This window comes from Phyllostomus discolor, chromosome 4 (genome assembly GCF_004126475.2).
Source record: "Phyllostomus discolor isolate MPI-MPIP mPhyDis1 chromosome 4, mPhyDis1.pri.v3, whole genome shotgun sequence".
Taxonomy (NCBI): Eukaryota; Metazoa; Chordata; class Mammalia; order Chiroptera; family Phyllostomidae; genus Phyllostomus; species Phyllostomus discolor.
In genome coordinates, this window is record NC_040906.2 from 99,106,399 (window position 1) to 99,122,105 (window position 15,707).

Consider the following 15,707-nt stretch of genomic DNA (forward strand, 5'->3'; position numbering starts at 1 on the left):
AACCTTTCTCACACTCTTATAAACACTTCATATGCTCTTAAGCATTTTCTACACTCTTAAACTTACGTAATTTTAACAACATACAAAATTCTGTATGGGCACTCATCAGTGAAGTATACAAAATCCCACGATACAGCAAAAACTCCACAATACAGAATTAGATTAAAAAAAAAAAACAACTGTGATACAGTGAAACTGCAATAAGTGAACCACGATATAGCGAGAGACGACTGTAGCATATTAGCAAGTATTGTCCATATATATTGGTTGTACTACTTTGGACAAATCATTTGACCTCTGGATGTTAATAACTTGTATGGTAGATTATAAGATTGGACTAGGTGGTCTCTTGGGCTCCTTGGGTCTCTTTAGGACCTTCTTATCTTCCTAAAATTTTTAGGGTTTACCTTTTCACATTGTGCCTCTTCCTCATTACACCTTGCAGTTATTGCCTTAACCTGTGCATTATTCATTTCTTAAGTGGATCACAGCCTTCTTTTATTAGAATTTCAAATTTTAGGATTCTTGATTAAATCACAAAGTCACTTTACAAAGAACAAAAAATTTGCTTAGTTAATGCTGCTATATTGTGTCTATAATTTTATGAGAGAAAAAGTTAAAATGAAGAAAACTTATACTGAAGTTATTTTTTATTCTTTGTTTTTGGTTGTCAGTCCATCACAAAATGTCAGCTGGCTTTGGCTAGAAATAAATAGCAGAGATTTATTCAAGGATCTCAAGATTTGCAAGTCAGAAAAGCTACCAGTGTTCTGAAGAAAAGAGAAAATTGAGAGTTCTTATAGTAGAAAGTACACTCTTGAGAAAAATCATTACTGCATTTTAAGACTCTGGATTGACTGAGATGTAACCTTCAGATGTCCAGTGATCTGGATAACATATGTCAGATGGTCTGGACACATGAACATTCTTTCTTAAGTTCTTAAGAGGATTATCTATAGTGTTTATATATATAGATATAGATATCTATATCTATATCTATATAGATATATCTCCAGGCATTGATACACTACTGAAAAGTTTAAAAGTTTAAGCTTCTAGCCTAGTTAAAGCAAAAATAGAATCATTTTTTCCTGTCTCAGCCTACTTTTTGTTAGTAATTTATCAGCTTGACTAGACTGACTCCATTTTATTTCTTCACTCTTTTCTCATGGTGTAACTTAAAAACAAACAAACAAAAAACACCCAGTTGTTTGATTTAATGGCTCAGTAACCTTTGGCAGATTGAGATGACAATGTCAGTTAAAATATAACTTTGACATTTGTTTCTGATACCTCCTTTTTTATTAACCCTTAGTCAAACACAGTGCAATTGAAATGTAAAACCTAATGTGAATCTGTGTCAGGATTCTGAATGATGATATTTGAAAAATAGTTTTTGAGTTTAGCATAAGATATAATTGTTCTGTGATGCATACTTGACAGTATTAGAATTATATCTCCTGGTGCTTAGGAGATATAATTCTCTATTTATATTCATTAATTCTCCATTCTCCATTTTTTCACCTTGAAACTGTGCTATTCTGTTTATAGATGACAAAATTGTCAAAGGATGGTGGAAGCACTATAAAGGATTTTTATAATTGTTTATTTGCTATGACCTGTTCACTTACACCAAAAAATATAAAATGAGCCCTGGCCAGTGTGGCTCAGTTGGTTGGAGCATCATCCCTTACACCAAAACGTTGTGGATTCAGTTCCTGGTGAGAGTATGTACAGGAGACAACCAATAGATGTTTTTCTCTCATGTCAATGTTTGTTTCTTCCTCTCTTTGTGAAAGCAATGAAATAATGTCCTCAGGTGATGAGATAAATAATAAAACTGACTTTAAAAGCAAATGACACTGGCCCTGACTAGTATGGCTCAGTTGGTTGGGCGTCATCCTTTTGACGTCATCCAAAGCCAAAATTCACTGGTTTGATTCCCAGTCAGCACATATCTGGGTTGTGGGATTGGTTCCTGTTCAGGGCACATGTGAGATACAGCTGATTGATGTTTTCTCTCTTGCATCGATGTTTCTCTCCCTCTCTTTCTGCCTCCCTCCCCCTCTCTAAAAATAAATAAATAAAATATATTTTTAAATAAGCAGATGACATTTGACAATTATTGTGGAAGCAGTGTACCAACTGCAAGGAATGGTATTTCACAGACAAGCTAAATTGGCATTCAAGAGCAAGGCCCCTAGCTTCGAGTTCAGGATGATGGAGTAGGAAGTTCTTGAGCTTATTACCTCCTCTAATTGACACCAAAACTACAGCTACATCTAGAACAGCTATCTCTGGGAATGACCTGAAGACTAGCAGTACAGATTTTCTACATCTACAGATATAAAGAAAAAGCCACTTTGAAACAAATAGGAGGGAAAGAGCATATGTCTAGTTACCCACCTACCTTCCCCCCGGCTCCCCATGTGGTAACTCACAAGTGGGAGGGATATTACAACCACAGAGATCTCCCTGGAAGATTGAAGGGTTTCAGCCCTAACCTGGAAATGTGTACCAGGAAGAGGAGCATCCATACTCTCTGGTTTTGAAAACCCGTGGGGCTTATGTCTGGGAAAGCTAAAGGGACATAGGAAACTAAAGATGCACTCTTTCAGAGTCTCAAAACAAAGGCAGCAGTTTGAAAAGCATATAGGTCATACATGAAAGTGATATACTGACTAATTATAGGGTATGTGCTGGAAGAACAGGAACCTGTTGGAGTCAGAAGTGCTAGTAGGAGCTGTTTTCCCCCTTTTTTTCCTCTCCACCTAGCTGGTTTCATGCTGGCAGGTACCATTTCTGATACTTTTCATTAACCTTGCTAACACTATTAACCCTACCCTAGCATTTCCCTGAGGACTCACCCAGACTAGTACCCCTTCAAAGCAGCTCCTTCTCTGCCACACCCAGTAGGTAGCCTCAGTCAGCACCAGCATACAGCACTATGCCTTGCAGCCAGCCACACCAATGGCTTGCATTGCACACTAATGATCCCACAATAGTTATGGCCAGGACTCGCAGCCATCTGAGCCAAGGACCAGCCTTGTCTGCCAGTGTGCCCATGGAAATTGTGGTACAGCCACAAAAGGAGTTCATACTAGGTCACTGAGGGAACACCTTTGGAGCACCTGGCTTTGGTGACAAGGTTGGATGTTACCACTGGGCCCCACAGAACACCTTCTAAATAAGACCACTTTCACTCTTCAAAACCAGGAGATGCAACTGACCGAATACATGGAAACAGAGGCAAATAAGAAGAGAATAATGTATATTCCAAACAAACCAGAAAGAAAAGGCAAAACCCCAGAAAAAGAACTAAAAGAAATGGAGGTAAGCTGTCTAATAGATAAAGAGTTCAAAGTAATAATCATAAAGGTACTCATTAAACTCTGCAAGCAAGTGGGTAAACTCAGTGAGAACTTCAACAAAGAAAAAAATTATAAAAAGACCCTATCAAAGCTGAAGAATATAAAAACTGAAATGAGAAAATAACACTTGAGGGGATCAGCAGCAGGTTAAATGACACAGAAGAATGGATTAACACTTGGAAAGACAGGATAGTGGCAATCACCCAATTAGAAGGGCAAAGGGAAAAAAATAAGAATAGCATAAGGGATCTCTGGGGCATAATCAAGCATAACATTCAAATCTTAGGGGTCCCTGAAGGAGAAAAGAGACAGATAGCAATGGAAAACCTATTTGAAGAAATAATGGCTGAAAACTTCCCTAACTTGATGAAGGAAACAAACATCTAAGTTTAGGAAGCCCATAGAGTACCAAAGAAGATGAACTTGAAGAAACCCACAGGAAGACACAGTTAAAGAGAGAACATCTTAAAAGCAGCAATAGAACAACTAGTTATATAAAAGGGGATGCCCATGAAACTATCACCTGAGTTTTCAACAGAAAACTCAGAAACTTTGAGTTTCAACAGAAACTTTGCAGGCCAGAAGAGAGTGAACAATATATTGAACATGATGAAAGGGAAAACGTACAACCAAGACTGCTCTACCCAGCAAGGTTATCATTCAGAAATGAAGGACATCAAGATTTTCCCAGACCGAAAAACAAAAAAGATTGTATTTTGCCAGACAAGCAAAAGCTAAAAGAGTTCATCACCATTAAATCAGCATTACAAGAAACATTAAAGGTAATCTTTAAGTGAAAAGGGTCAAAACTAGAAATAAGAAAATTGATGAAAGAAAAAAAATCTCACTAGCCCTGACTGTTGTGGTTCGGTGGGTTGGGCATCTTCCTGCAAACCAAAAGACTACCGATTCGATTCCCAGTTGGGGCACGTGCCTGGGTTGCAGGCCTGGTCCCCTGTTGGTGGTGTTAGAGACAACAGTGTTTCTCTCCCCCTTTTTCTCCCTCCCTTCCCTTCTCTTGAAAAATAAATAAATAAAATCTTTTTAAAAATCGCACTAATACAGGCAAACATATAGTGAAGATAGTAAACCACTTATAAATCTAGTATGAAAACAATTAAAATGGCAACAAGTACATACCTATCAATTACTTTTTATTGTAAATTGTATTATAAAATCTATTGTAAATTTTATTTATTATACCAAATAATTACTTTATATTGCATGGGGAATGGAGGTAGAGAGGGGATAGGGGGATAAATGGTGAGGAGAAAAATTAAAAAACTTAATTTTAAATGTAAATGGACTTAGTGCTCCATTCAAAAGACATAGGGTAACTGAATGTGTAAAAAACAAGACCCTTACATATGCTGCCTACATGAGACTCACTTCAGATTGAAAGATACACACAGACTGAAAGTAATGGGATGGAAAAAGATATTTCATGAAAATGAAAATGGGAAAAAAAGCTGGGATAGCAATACTTATATCAGACAAAATAGACTTTATTTTTTAATTGAATTTATTGGTTGATATTGGTTTGCAAAACCATACAGGTTTCAAGTGTACAGCTCAATAAAACATCATTTGCACATTGCATCATGTGCCTATTACCTCAAGCAGAGTCTCTTTCCATGCCCATTTCCCCCTCCCCTTTACCCGCCCCCACCCACCCCATCTCCCTTCCACTTTGGCCGTCACCACACTGTTGTCTGTGTCTATGTGGTGTGTGTGGGGGGGGGGGTGTTATTTAAACCTTTTCTTTACCTTCCTTCCTTCAGTTCCCCAATCCCCCTCTCTCTGACAGTTGTCACTCTGTTCCATGTATCCATGCCTCTGTTTTTATTTTGTTCATCAGTTTAAGACAAAACAATTTAAAACAAAGGCTATAACAAAGACCTAGCAGTTCCACTTCTGGGTGCTTATCTGAAGAAAACAAAACACTAATATGAAAAGATATACACACCCCTATGTTCACTGCAGCATTACATACAACAGCCAAAATGTGGAAGCAACCTAGGTGTTCATAAGTAGATGAATGGATAAACAAGAAGTGGATATACGATGTCTTTCCAGAAAAAAGTCCAGCCATTGTTAATATAACAAGAATGGTTTTCACAACATTGATGTAACCTGACAGCCAAGGAGAGTGAACTGGAATGCACAAGTGTGAACAATGATGACTTCACTGTACTAGTCAGTGGGGGCAGTAGATGCCATTGAGTGAGCATGTGTATTCTGTGGCCATCATATTCAAAATGACTGAATGAGTGGAGCAGTGAATCTGCATCAAATTTTCTATTAAGCTTGTACATTTCCTCCATGGAAACTTCAGTTGATTTAGAAGGCCACAGCTATGGGCAAAACTGGTGATTGGCAGCTTCATCACAGCAACACATCCACTTATACATCATGTCTGGTGCGGTTTTTGGCAAAACATCAAATCACTCAGGTGACTCAATCCCCTACAGCCCAGATTTGGTGCCCTGTGGCTTTTGCCTTTTCCCAAAACTAAAAACAGCTTTGAAAGGGAAGAGATTTCAGACCGTTGATGAGAGTCAGGAAGATACAATGGGGTAGGTTATGGTGATTGGGACAACCATGTGAGATCTCAAGGTGCCTGCTTTGAAGGGGACTGAGGCATCATTGTTTCTTGTATCTTGTATCTTCTTCACTAAATGTCTCTATTTGTCATATTATGTGGTTAGATACCTTCTGGACAGACCTCATATATACAAGGTGGGGCAAAAGTAGGTTTACAGTTATCACATGGAAAATAATATAGCAACTAATAATAATACAAGAATAAACTTTCATGTACTCACAACTGTAAATCTACTTTTGCCCCACCTTGTGTGTGTGTGCATGGATAGACCAAAAGGGTATTATGCCAAGTGAAATAAATCAGAGAAAGACAAAGACTGTACCATTTCACTTATATGTGGAATCTAAAAAATTAAACAGAGTCATAGACACAGAAAAACTGATAGTTGTCAGAGGACTGGGTGTTGGGGGAATGAGCAAAAAGGTAAAAGGAGTCAAGAGATACAAACATATTTATAACATAAATAAGTCATGGAAATGTAAAGTACAGGATAGGGAATACAGTCAGTAATATCACATCTTAGTACAGTGAGAGGTGGATACTGGACTTTTCATGATTGCTTTGTAAGATTTATAAATATCAATCATTGTTGTATACCAAGCTTTACATTCAATAATGAAAACTGGGCATGAAAAAAGTAGATAACAATATTGGCATTGATCTCTTAGATCAATGACTATTTAAAAATAGTTATTTTGTTCTTTAGAAACTTTGTTTTTAGCAGACAATGTGGGTTTCTTTGAAAATGTTGAATGGCTTATTATAGTATAGTTTTGTTCTTTAAAAATCTAGAGTGTGATTATTATTCAAAATTATTCTTCTCTGAATTCTAAGGTGTTGTAACTCTGGGTGAAAACTCTAAAAGTCATAGTCCTTGGAGTCAGGTGGTCCTGGTTGTGATCCCAGGCAAACCTTTTTTCATTATCTGTAAATGATGATTAATATCTCCCTTACAACACAGACCACATAGTAGGTTATTATGTTAGTTACCTGCTTTCTTCTCTCTTCTGCTTTTCCTGCTAAACTCTCTAGGTGGCCTCAGTGAGTTATTCAGGCTCACAAAAGAAATACATGTCAGAATTAGTTGAAACTTCGTGTTGTGATTCCTGTTTGGGACAAGAAAACAAAATCACCAGCAGTAATATTTTTAATTTTCAATTTACTGTGTGGTGTTCCATTTCACTTGACTATTTTGTTTAAATGTTTTATTTTATTTTTAGGCCACTGAAAGGTATGGTATATTTTATCCACGACAGTACGTTTCAGTCCAGGAATCTACAGTGGTGACAAGGACATGGGACTCCTCCTGCCAGATTCCAGATGGTTCAGTACAATTGACATCCTGGCTGACAACTGTGAAAAAGAACCTTGGATTATTTTATTTTATTTTTGTGGGATACCACAATCCAAAATCCATAGGACACATCAGGTAACCTCTCTTGTCACTTAAGAAAAAACACATTCATTTTTCTTTCAAAATACTACATATAAAATGCAAAGAGCCAGGGTATTTTAAGTAACTCTGTTCTTAGTAAGTTTATTGCTTTGATAATGAATAGTTAACCTTGGTACAGAATATAATCTAGGAAGACATGTTCTTTTTTTTAATAAAGATTTTATTTATTTACCTTTTAGAGAGAGAGGAAGGGAGAGAGAAACGGGGAGAAAAATACCAGTGTGTGAGAGCCATCAATTGGTTGCTTCTCACACACCCCCATCTGGGACCTGGCCCAAAACCCAGGCATGTGCCCTGACTGAGGATCAAACCAGTGACCTTCGGGTTCGCAGGCTGGTGCTCAATCCACTAAGCCACACAAGCCAGGGCAGGAAGACATGTTCTTTATTCAATTGAGTCTACTTGTGACTTTAGGATTATTTCTCTTTTAAAACTTTTCAGATGTATTTTCTCCCTCAAGACTTTATCATGAAATTTTCAGAAATAAAGAAAAATTGAAAGAATTTTATACTGAGCAACCATATAATCACTCCAACATTCCAACATTAACATTTTATCATACTTAAACATGTACCTGTCCACCTATATCCATTCCTGTATCGAGCCATCAACTATTCTTAAATTTTTTGATACACTTCAGAATATGTTTTTCTTGTTCTCACCCTCCCCCAAAATTGTAATTGTGTGAGGTGATGGATTGTGGTAATTATTCAGCGATATATACTTGTGTCAAATAATCATGTTGTACACCTTAAACTTGCACATGATTATAAAGCTAGTACAAAAAAGTTATCTACATCAGCTTTGCTTTTCAATTTCACATTTTCTAAAATGAAAGCTATCTCTGATACATTTTATTTCATATTCAGTGTAAAGTCCCCAGTGTTTGTTTTTTTTTAACTCAAAGCATGAAATAATTTTGGCATCTTATGGAGTCAGTATACTAGACTGGTAATATGTGGTGTTTGGCATTCAGTCACTAAGGAGAATTTTCAAATACTTGATTCATATTGTCAAACAGTTATTAATATAGATACACAACTGTGTTTTGTATAGAATGTTGCTGTTTATGTTTTAAATTATTTCCTTTCAGAGTTGCAGGGTAATTTAAGAAATTTGGAATTTTAGAACTCTAAATAGAAGCTATGATAGGAAAATATTTTTCTCACAGGATGATATTCACAATATCCCTTTAGGGGAAAAAATTCTAATGTCATCTAAATATATATTTAAAATACTCCAGCCACTGCCTCACATCTCAATATAGCTTATTCCTTAAGGCTTCTTAAGAACTTTCATAAGTGGTCTATGCATCACAATCACCACATACCCTTATAAGTCTTCTCTGATTGTATTATGATTTTTTTTTATTTGAACTGGTCTGCCACTAAGGTGCATACTCCTTGAAAGCAGGAATTTTGCTTCTCTCTGGGTATATTCAACTTTATTTCTGGAACATAGGAAGTATTCAGACAATATTGGTGGTAACTGAATGCAAGAAATGTTTCAGACTAAGTTAAATTTTATTTCTTTTTTTTCTAAGGCTTCAAGTTCCCTATAGAATTCTAAAATAACCTTTGCTGATGAGGATGTCTGATACTGTTAATGTAAAAAATGAAACTGAAGCAATGAAGGATTTGGAGGCGGAAGTGAAAGATACAACCAGAGTTGAAAATCTTACCAAATCAGAGAACTATGGGAAGATTTTGGCAGAGAAGAATGAACATTGTATTGACAACAATATTGATTTTCAGGTAAAGAGGATTTTTTCTCTGGTTACAAATACTGAATATTCAATATACAATTAACCTCTTCATACAAAACTCACTTTCAGACTTTTAAAGGGATAAGTTGACCCATTGGGACATGCATTATGAGCTAGTTTTTGAGCTGTCTGGATTAGTTTGTTGAGTCTAGCTCTTTGACTTGCTTGTATCATACAATACAATTCTTTTCATTTATAGTGGCCAATACTTTTTTTTACTGGCTTTCTACTTTTTCGTTCCATTTCATACCTTATCGGTATTGTGAGAGTTCAGAATTTAACCAAAGAACTCTTACAGTATAGAAGAATAAAAAGATGGAAACTGCACAAGTTTTGTTGGCAAAAATAGCCTTCAGGGGAAGGAGTCAACCATGACTAAGAAAAAAGATGGAGAGGAAAAAAATTCACTTAAGCCTTTTGATGGTATCTATACCTATATGATGACTTAGAACTAACCATTGAGAAAGCTTTTCATTCCAGGTATAGATAGCAACTGAGAAGGTGGTCAACACATTCAAGATACATAAAAATTGTTTCAAGTTGTGCTTGTAGTATTTAGTGCTAAGTGTTTCAGTTATCTCTTACTCTATAACAAATTACCACAAAACAAAGAACTAATAATTTTAAAACAAAATTTGTTAAAACTCTATTGCATTTTATTTTTTAATAGCTCATGAATTGTGAGTTGGAAAATGGAATAGGGGCTGGCTAAATGCACAAGGAATCAAAAGAAGGTCCTCACTAATATTTAACTGGTAGGTGGTCTGGCCTGGAAGGTCCAGAACTGTTTTCCTCACATAGCTGGCACTTTGGTGCCAATGGCTAGAATGTCGACTAGCTGAAACTGGGAGTACCTACCTATAGTCCTTCCAGCATGTAGGCCCCAGGCTAGTCAGACTGACTGTGATGGTGACTTAGCCATAGCAGAAGAATGTTAAAATAGCCAAGCAAAGCTGCAAGTCTCTTTTAACTAGGCTCAAAAGCCCCAAAATGTCACTTCCACTATTTATGATGATGCATGTCAATAAAGCCAGCCCAGGTTCGAGGGAAGGGGAATTAGACTCTGCCTATCAATAGGAAAGACCTTTAATCTACCACAAAAAGTTATCTTAAAATACTATCTTTAACTCTTATTTCAGTTTAACCCTTTCAAAGTAGGGTTAAGTAGTAGAATAAAGAATTCTACTCCTGGAAGAAATATTCTGTCATTTTTTTTATATCCTAAAGATCTTGAGGGATACATACTAAAAATTATACCTTCATTTTTTTATGATAAACAAAGAAGGCTCTTTTAAAGCTTATTTTGTTTATTCAATCAAAAACTCCTCCCCCCCATTATGTGCCAGCAACTTTTTAGAAAATGATAGCAACTCACACACCTATAAAAAAGCAATTAAGCCCCACTGATTAAGGTCAAGTGGTAATTATCTAAGAAATTGGGAAGAATAATATATTTTTTCTAGTGATGTTTATTAATAGTTTTTAAAATAAAATATTGCCATATGTTACACTCAGTGATGGTGGCATGCCAGGATCCTGATTAAATCAGAGAAAATCTGCTAAAATTTTATTGCATTCATGATTGAAATACTAAAACATTTTCTTTTAGTCTCTTTTCTATACCTAATGTTTACTCATCCATGTTATGCTTATCAACAAGGGATTTATTTGGATTATTAGATTTCCTACTATGTCTGTTGTATTGGTCTTGTCTATAAGCACAAACATGTTCTGATGACCACTATCCGATGGATCACTGTAGTATGGCCCAGTCATTTATACTATGGAGAAAGCTTCATGCATTCTCCAAACACTTATTGAAAACCTATGCCAAAGAAATAATGTAAGCAAAACTGGGCATGACCTCTGACATCATGTTCCATATAGCATAGTGACTATAAAGATTGGAAGGAAGAACAGAGAATATGAGACTTCATTTTATATTAATCCATTGAATGCTGTATGTGTTGCTTATTCAAATGTTTATTAAGAATTTAGTACATGTGGGACTATTTACTATGCTTGGAGGTTTTTGAGGTCCAAGATGCCTCCATGCCAGGTGTCTGGTAAGAGGTTTAGAACTGAAATAACTTATACGGAAGAGATTTAAGTAATGGATATTAGCAATGCAAGTAGATAAAACTAGAAAAATTACCTAATATAATGTAAAATAAAGTCAACAGAAGTTACCTTTCAAGTTACTAAGGAGTTACCTATTATGAAATGTCTTTTTTCCTGACATACATCTAGGTATTTCATCTTCCTTTGGTACCTCTAAGATACTGCCTAAAAGTTTAATTTTAAATAGAAACTAGTATTTTTACTCAATTTAGATCTATGCACCAATTAATATAGGTCTCTTATTAAGAATTTGGAATAAACCAATATATTTCTCTCTTTTCTGTTATTCTGAATGTCAGCTAGCATGAATATAACTTATTACTGTTGTTTTGCTTCAGCATAGTAGTATTTCAAGTGACTTAGGGTAATGGCAATGTTTACCTAAAGAAGCACACATTTCATCTATTTCCAAATCTTAATTACATAATCATCCCCTTAGTATTTTATTTAGAAAAACTAATTTTTAAAAAAGATTTTATTTATTTATTTTTAGATAAAGGGGAAGGGAGGCATAAAGAGAGGGAGAGAAACATTGATTGGTTGCCTCTCTCATGCCCCCTCCTGGGGACCTGGTGCACAGCCCAGACATGTGACTAGGAATTGAACCAGCGACCCTTTGCTTTGTGGGAAAATACCCAGCCCACTGAGTCACACCAGCCGTGACAAAAAACTTTCAAATGAGGGGTTGTCATAGCTTCTTTAATACTGTGATGAAATCTTACAACTTTGTACTGTCTGTTAAGGGTAGCATTTATCTAAAAAATAATTTCGTCAAACTAGAGAGAAGCCAGCAAACATTAGGCATCACCTTCAATGTTTCCAAATAATTGTGAAAAGGGGTTTTGCTTAGTAACTTTTCTATTGTCACATACTATTTCTATTGCAAATCTTAAATTACAAGTTAGAGTTTTTATGATCATTAAGTACAATCATATGCAACATTGAGGTGGTGAGGCATCACATATCCAAATCCAGAGAAAATTTAATGTGTTAGACTACTACTAATCTGTAATACAGGATAAATGGAGTATGAGTTGCTTTGTTTCCTTTTGTATAACTTATATATATGACCTCTATTGTTTGATTTTTTTCAAGGATAGATTTCTCAGATTAAATTTAGGTTAACTACCTGTGTTGATTTTTACTGTCATTTGAAATATAAAATTACTAATCTTGTGTTGTGCTTATTAAAGATTCAAACTCAACTTTCCCATTTTTTTACATATGCTTTGTACTTGACATATGCTTTGTCTAGGAGTATTCAGTTGTATATATGTGCATATAAATATACTTCAAAACATATTATGGGAAAGTTCAAACAACAGTTTCTCCTCACATAAACTATTATTGAACAACAAGATAGCCAGTCCAAATTGTGTTGGTAACCCTTGTTGTGGAGGAAATAAGAGAATTAATTTTTGTTACTAAGCCCTGTGCAGGATGCATGAACAGCTTCTGATATATATGATTGAATTTTCTATATATATAATCATTTGAAGTATGTGTTTAGTATATTCTTAGTTTCTGTCATAAGCCGTTTGATAATTGAAATGAGACTTTTACATCTTACATTTGCCTAAGTTCTGTTGCATTTCTTTAAAAGCAGAATGATATGGCAAGTAAGGGGAAAGAAAGCCATGGCAAGTCAATAATGTTATTGGAAAAACTCAGGGTACAGGCCACGCTTCTCCAACAGTGAGATAAATGGGCATAAAATTTTTTAATTGATGAAACATGCAAAAAAGTTTTTGTTGAAAGGGTTGATAAAAGGTTGTCTATATAAAGTCATATAAATCATAACTATTTTCCTATTTATCTAATAGATAAAAATGATGTATGTAATGTACCTGGTACATAGCTAGATCCTAACAGTAGTAGATGCTATAACATAATACTTATAATCATCTTAATTGTTTGATTTATTATTAGTAACATAGCACAACTGGCCGTATTGTTATATGGCTCCTCAGATTGGTCCCTTTATTGTCATGCAACATAGATTTTTTTCCTTTTGTAATAAAGTGAATAGTAAAAGTTATCTCTTGAAATAAGCTGCAGTGCACCTTGTTACAATGCAGTAGTTTTGTTCTTTGTATTAAGTTCCCTGTCTATAACTTAACATTTGTTGTCTTTTATTAATATTTAAGGACTTGAAACTTTTTTAAAGTTTGCTATCGTAAGTCAAAAAATTTTATTCTTTTCTGTTATTCCAGTAGAAATTGTCAAACTGGTCTCTGTTGTTTTTATCACTTAACACTTTAATTCATTGTCTTTTGCCACATACTTACTATTAATCTTTACTGTTACCTTGAAAAATAGAATTAGTAAGCTCTTCAAGGTTATTAAGGGTCTTAGTTAAAAGGTTTTGTTAATAATAATTACAGTTGATAGTTGATCCTTTTTGAAATGTTTGATTTCCTCTTAATTGAGTGATATTAATTAGCGGTTATTTTTATAAGTACCACACAACATAACTCAAGGATTATTGTTATTTCTTGGCAATACAATAAATCTCATGCTTTATAATGTCAATACTTTTGTTTTTCTTTCCTTTCATCATAAAGAAACATTAAATCGATCTATCTTAGCAGAACCAATATAGGCAAAGAAATTTATGAAAATATTAGACCAAAGATACATTATGATAAGCAAAGAAACATTAGAAAATAAAACCTATAGGTCATCCCCTTATTGTGAAGTTGACTACACAGATTTATTTTTCTTTTGTTAAAACCTCTCTGGTTTGGAATAGCAATTGAGGTAGAGATAATGTTTTGAGGATTATTTCAGATTCATATTCTGAAATAATTTAAATCTGTTTAAAGTTCCTATATTGTAAACAAAAGACCAAAGTACTGAAATTATTAAACATGTTTGTTTCTCTTTGCTCTGTTATCTACAGCGCAGTAAATTTAAAAATAGCCTATGTATATTATAATATTACATGTTAACCATTTACTATTGAACCTCAATTTTTCTCCAGACTAGTAGCAAGTAGCTCTGGCAATATATTAATAATCTATTTCAAGCTGAAATTCCATTAAGGATGTTTCATATTCTGTATTCATTTATTGGCCTAGTTCTTGTCCAATACATGATAACCAAACAATGTAAATTATAAATTGGGGTCTTTGTCCATAAGCCTTCTAAGTTCTCATTTAATGAGCATCCTTCTCTAGTAGTAAATGTGTGTAAAGCAAGGTGCTAAATTTTTACTTTGACAGTGGAATTCAGTTAAAAGTGGAAAGCAAAACAAAGAAAAATCAGTGAATCCAAAAGTTGATTTTTCAAGAAGATAAACAAAAATGACAAAACTTTACCTAGATGGTCTAAAAAACTAGAGAAGATTCACATTACTAAAATAAGAAATGAAATGGGGACATTGCTATCAATTCTACAAAATAAAAAGGATTGTAAGAGGGTACTGTGAACAAATGTATGTCCAAATATTAGGTAATCTAGATGAAATGTACAGATTCCTAGAAACACAAAACCTACCAAGACAAATCATGAAGAAACTGGTAATAGACTTGTAACTAGTAAGGATTGAAGCAGTAATCAAATGAATCTCTCAACAGTCTTGGCTGGAGTGGCTCAGTGGTTTGAGTACCCACCTGCAAACCAAAAGGTCTCCAGTTGTATCCCTGGTCAAGGCACATGCCTGGGTTGCAGGCCAGGTCCCCAGCTGGGGGTGCGAGAGAGGCAACCTATTGATGTTTTTTTTTGCACCAGTGTTTTTCTCCCTCTTTTCCCCTCCCTTCTCCTCTCTCTAAAAAATAAATAAAATCTTTTTTTAAAAATCTCACATCAGAGGAAGGTTCTAGCTCTGATGGTTTCACAGGTGAATTCCACCAAACATTTAAAGAACTAACCCAGTTCTTTTCAAAATCTTACAAAATAAACAGGAAATAACAATTCCTAATTCATTCTGTGTGGCTGGCATTACCTAGATACCAAATCCAAACAAAGACTATACTAGAAAACTAAAGACCAATATTCTTTATGAACAGTGAGGCAAAAATCTTCAGCAAAACACTAAAAACTGAATTCATCACCAAATTAAAAGGATTGTACACCATAACCAAGTGGGATTTATTTCTAGAATGTAAGAGAGGTTTAGCTTACGAAGAACAATCAGTGCAATACATATTAAGAGGATGAAAGGGGGGGGATCTAATCAGCTTAAATGATGCAGAAAAAAATTTCACCAACAGCACCCTTTTATGATCAAAACATTCATCAAACTAGGAATAATGAAACATGTATATGAAAAGTCCACATGGCACACCATACTCAATGATGAAAGGCTGAAGGGATTAACCAAAGAACATTAATGCGTAACCCATGGCCATAGACAACGTGGCCCTAAGACAGTGATGGGAATTGTCT

The 15,707-nt window shown here is 34.9% G+C and overlaps 1 protein-coding gene across 12 annotated transcripts in view; it reads left to right on the top strand.

Annotated features, from left to right (window-relative positions):
• The window catches only part of R3HDM1 (R3H domain containing 1), a 217,335-nt gene that overhangs the window by 79,016 nt on the left and 122,612 nt on the right, over positions 1-15,707 (top strand). For all 12 annotated transcript variants that reach the window (XM_036023664.1, XM_028511033.1, XM_036023669.1 and 9 more), the window contains 2 exons: positions 7,197-7,405; positions 8,976-9,186. In XM_036023664.1, coding sequence (XP_035879557.1) covers positions 9,016-9,186 — 171 coding nt within the window. In that variant the 5' untranslated portion in view covers positions 7,197-7,405; positions 8,976-9,015. The remainder of the gene's footprint in view (positions 1-7,196; positions 7,406-8,975; positions 9,187-15,707) is intronic.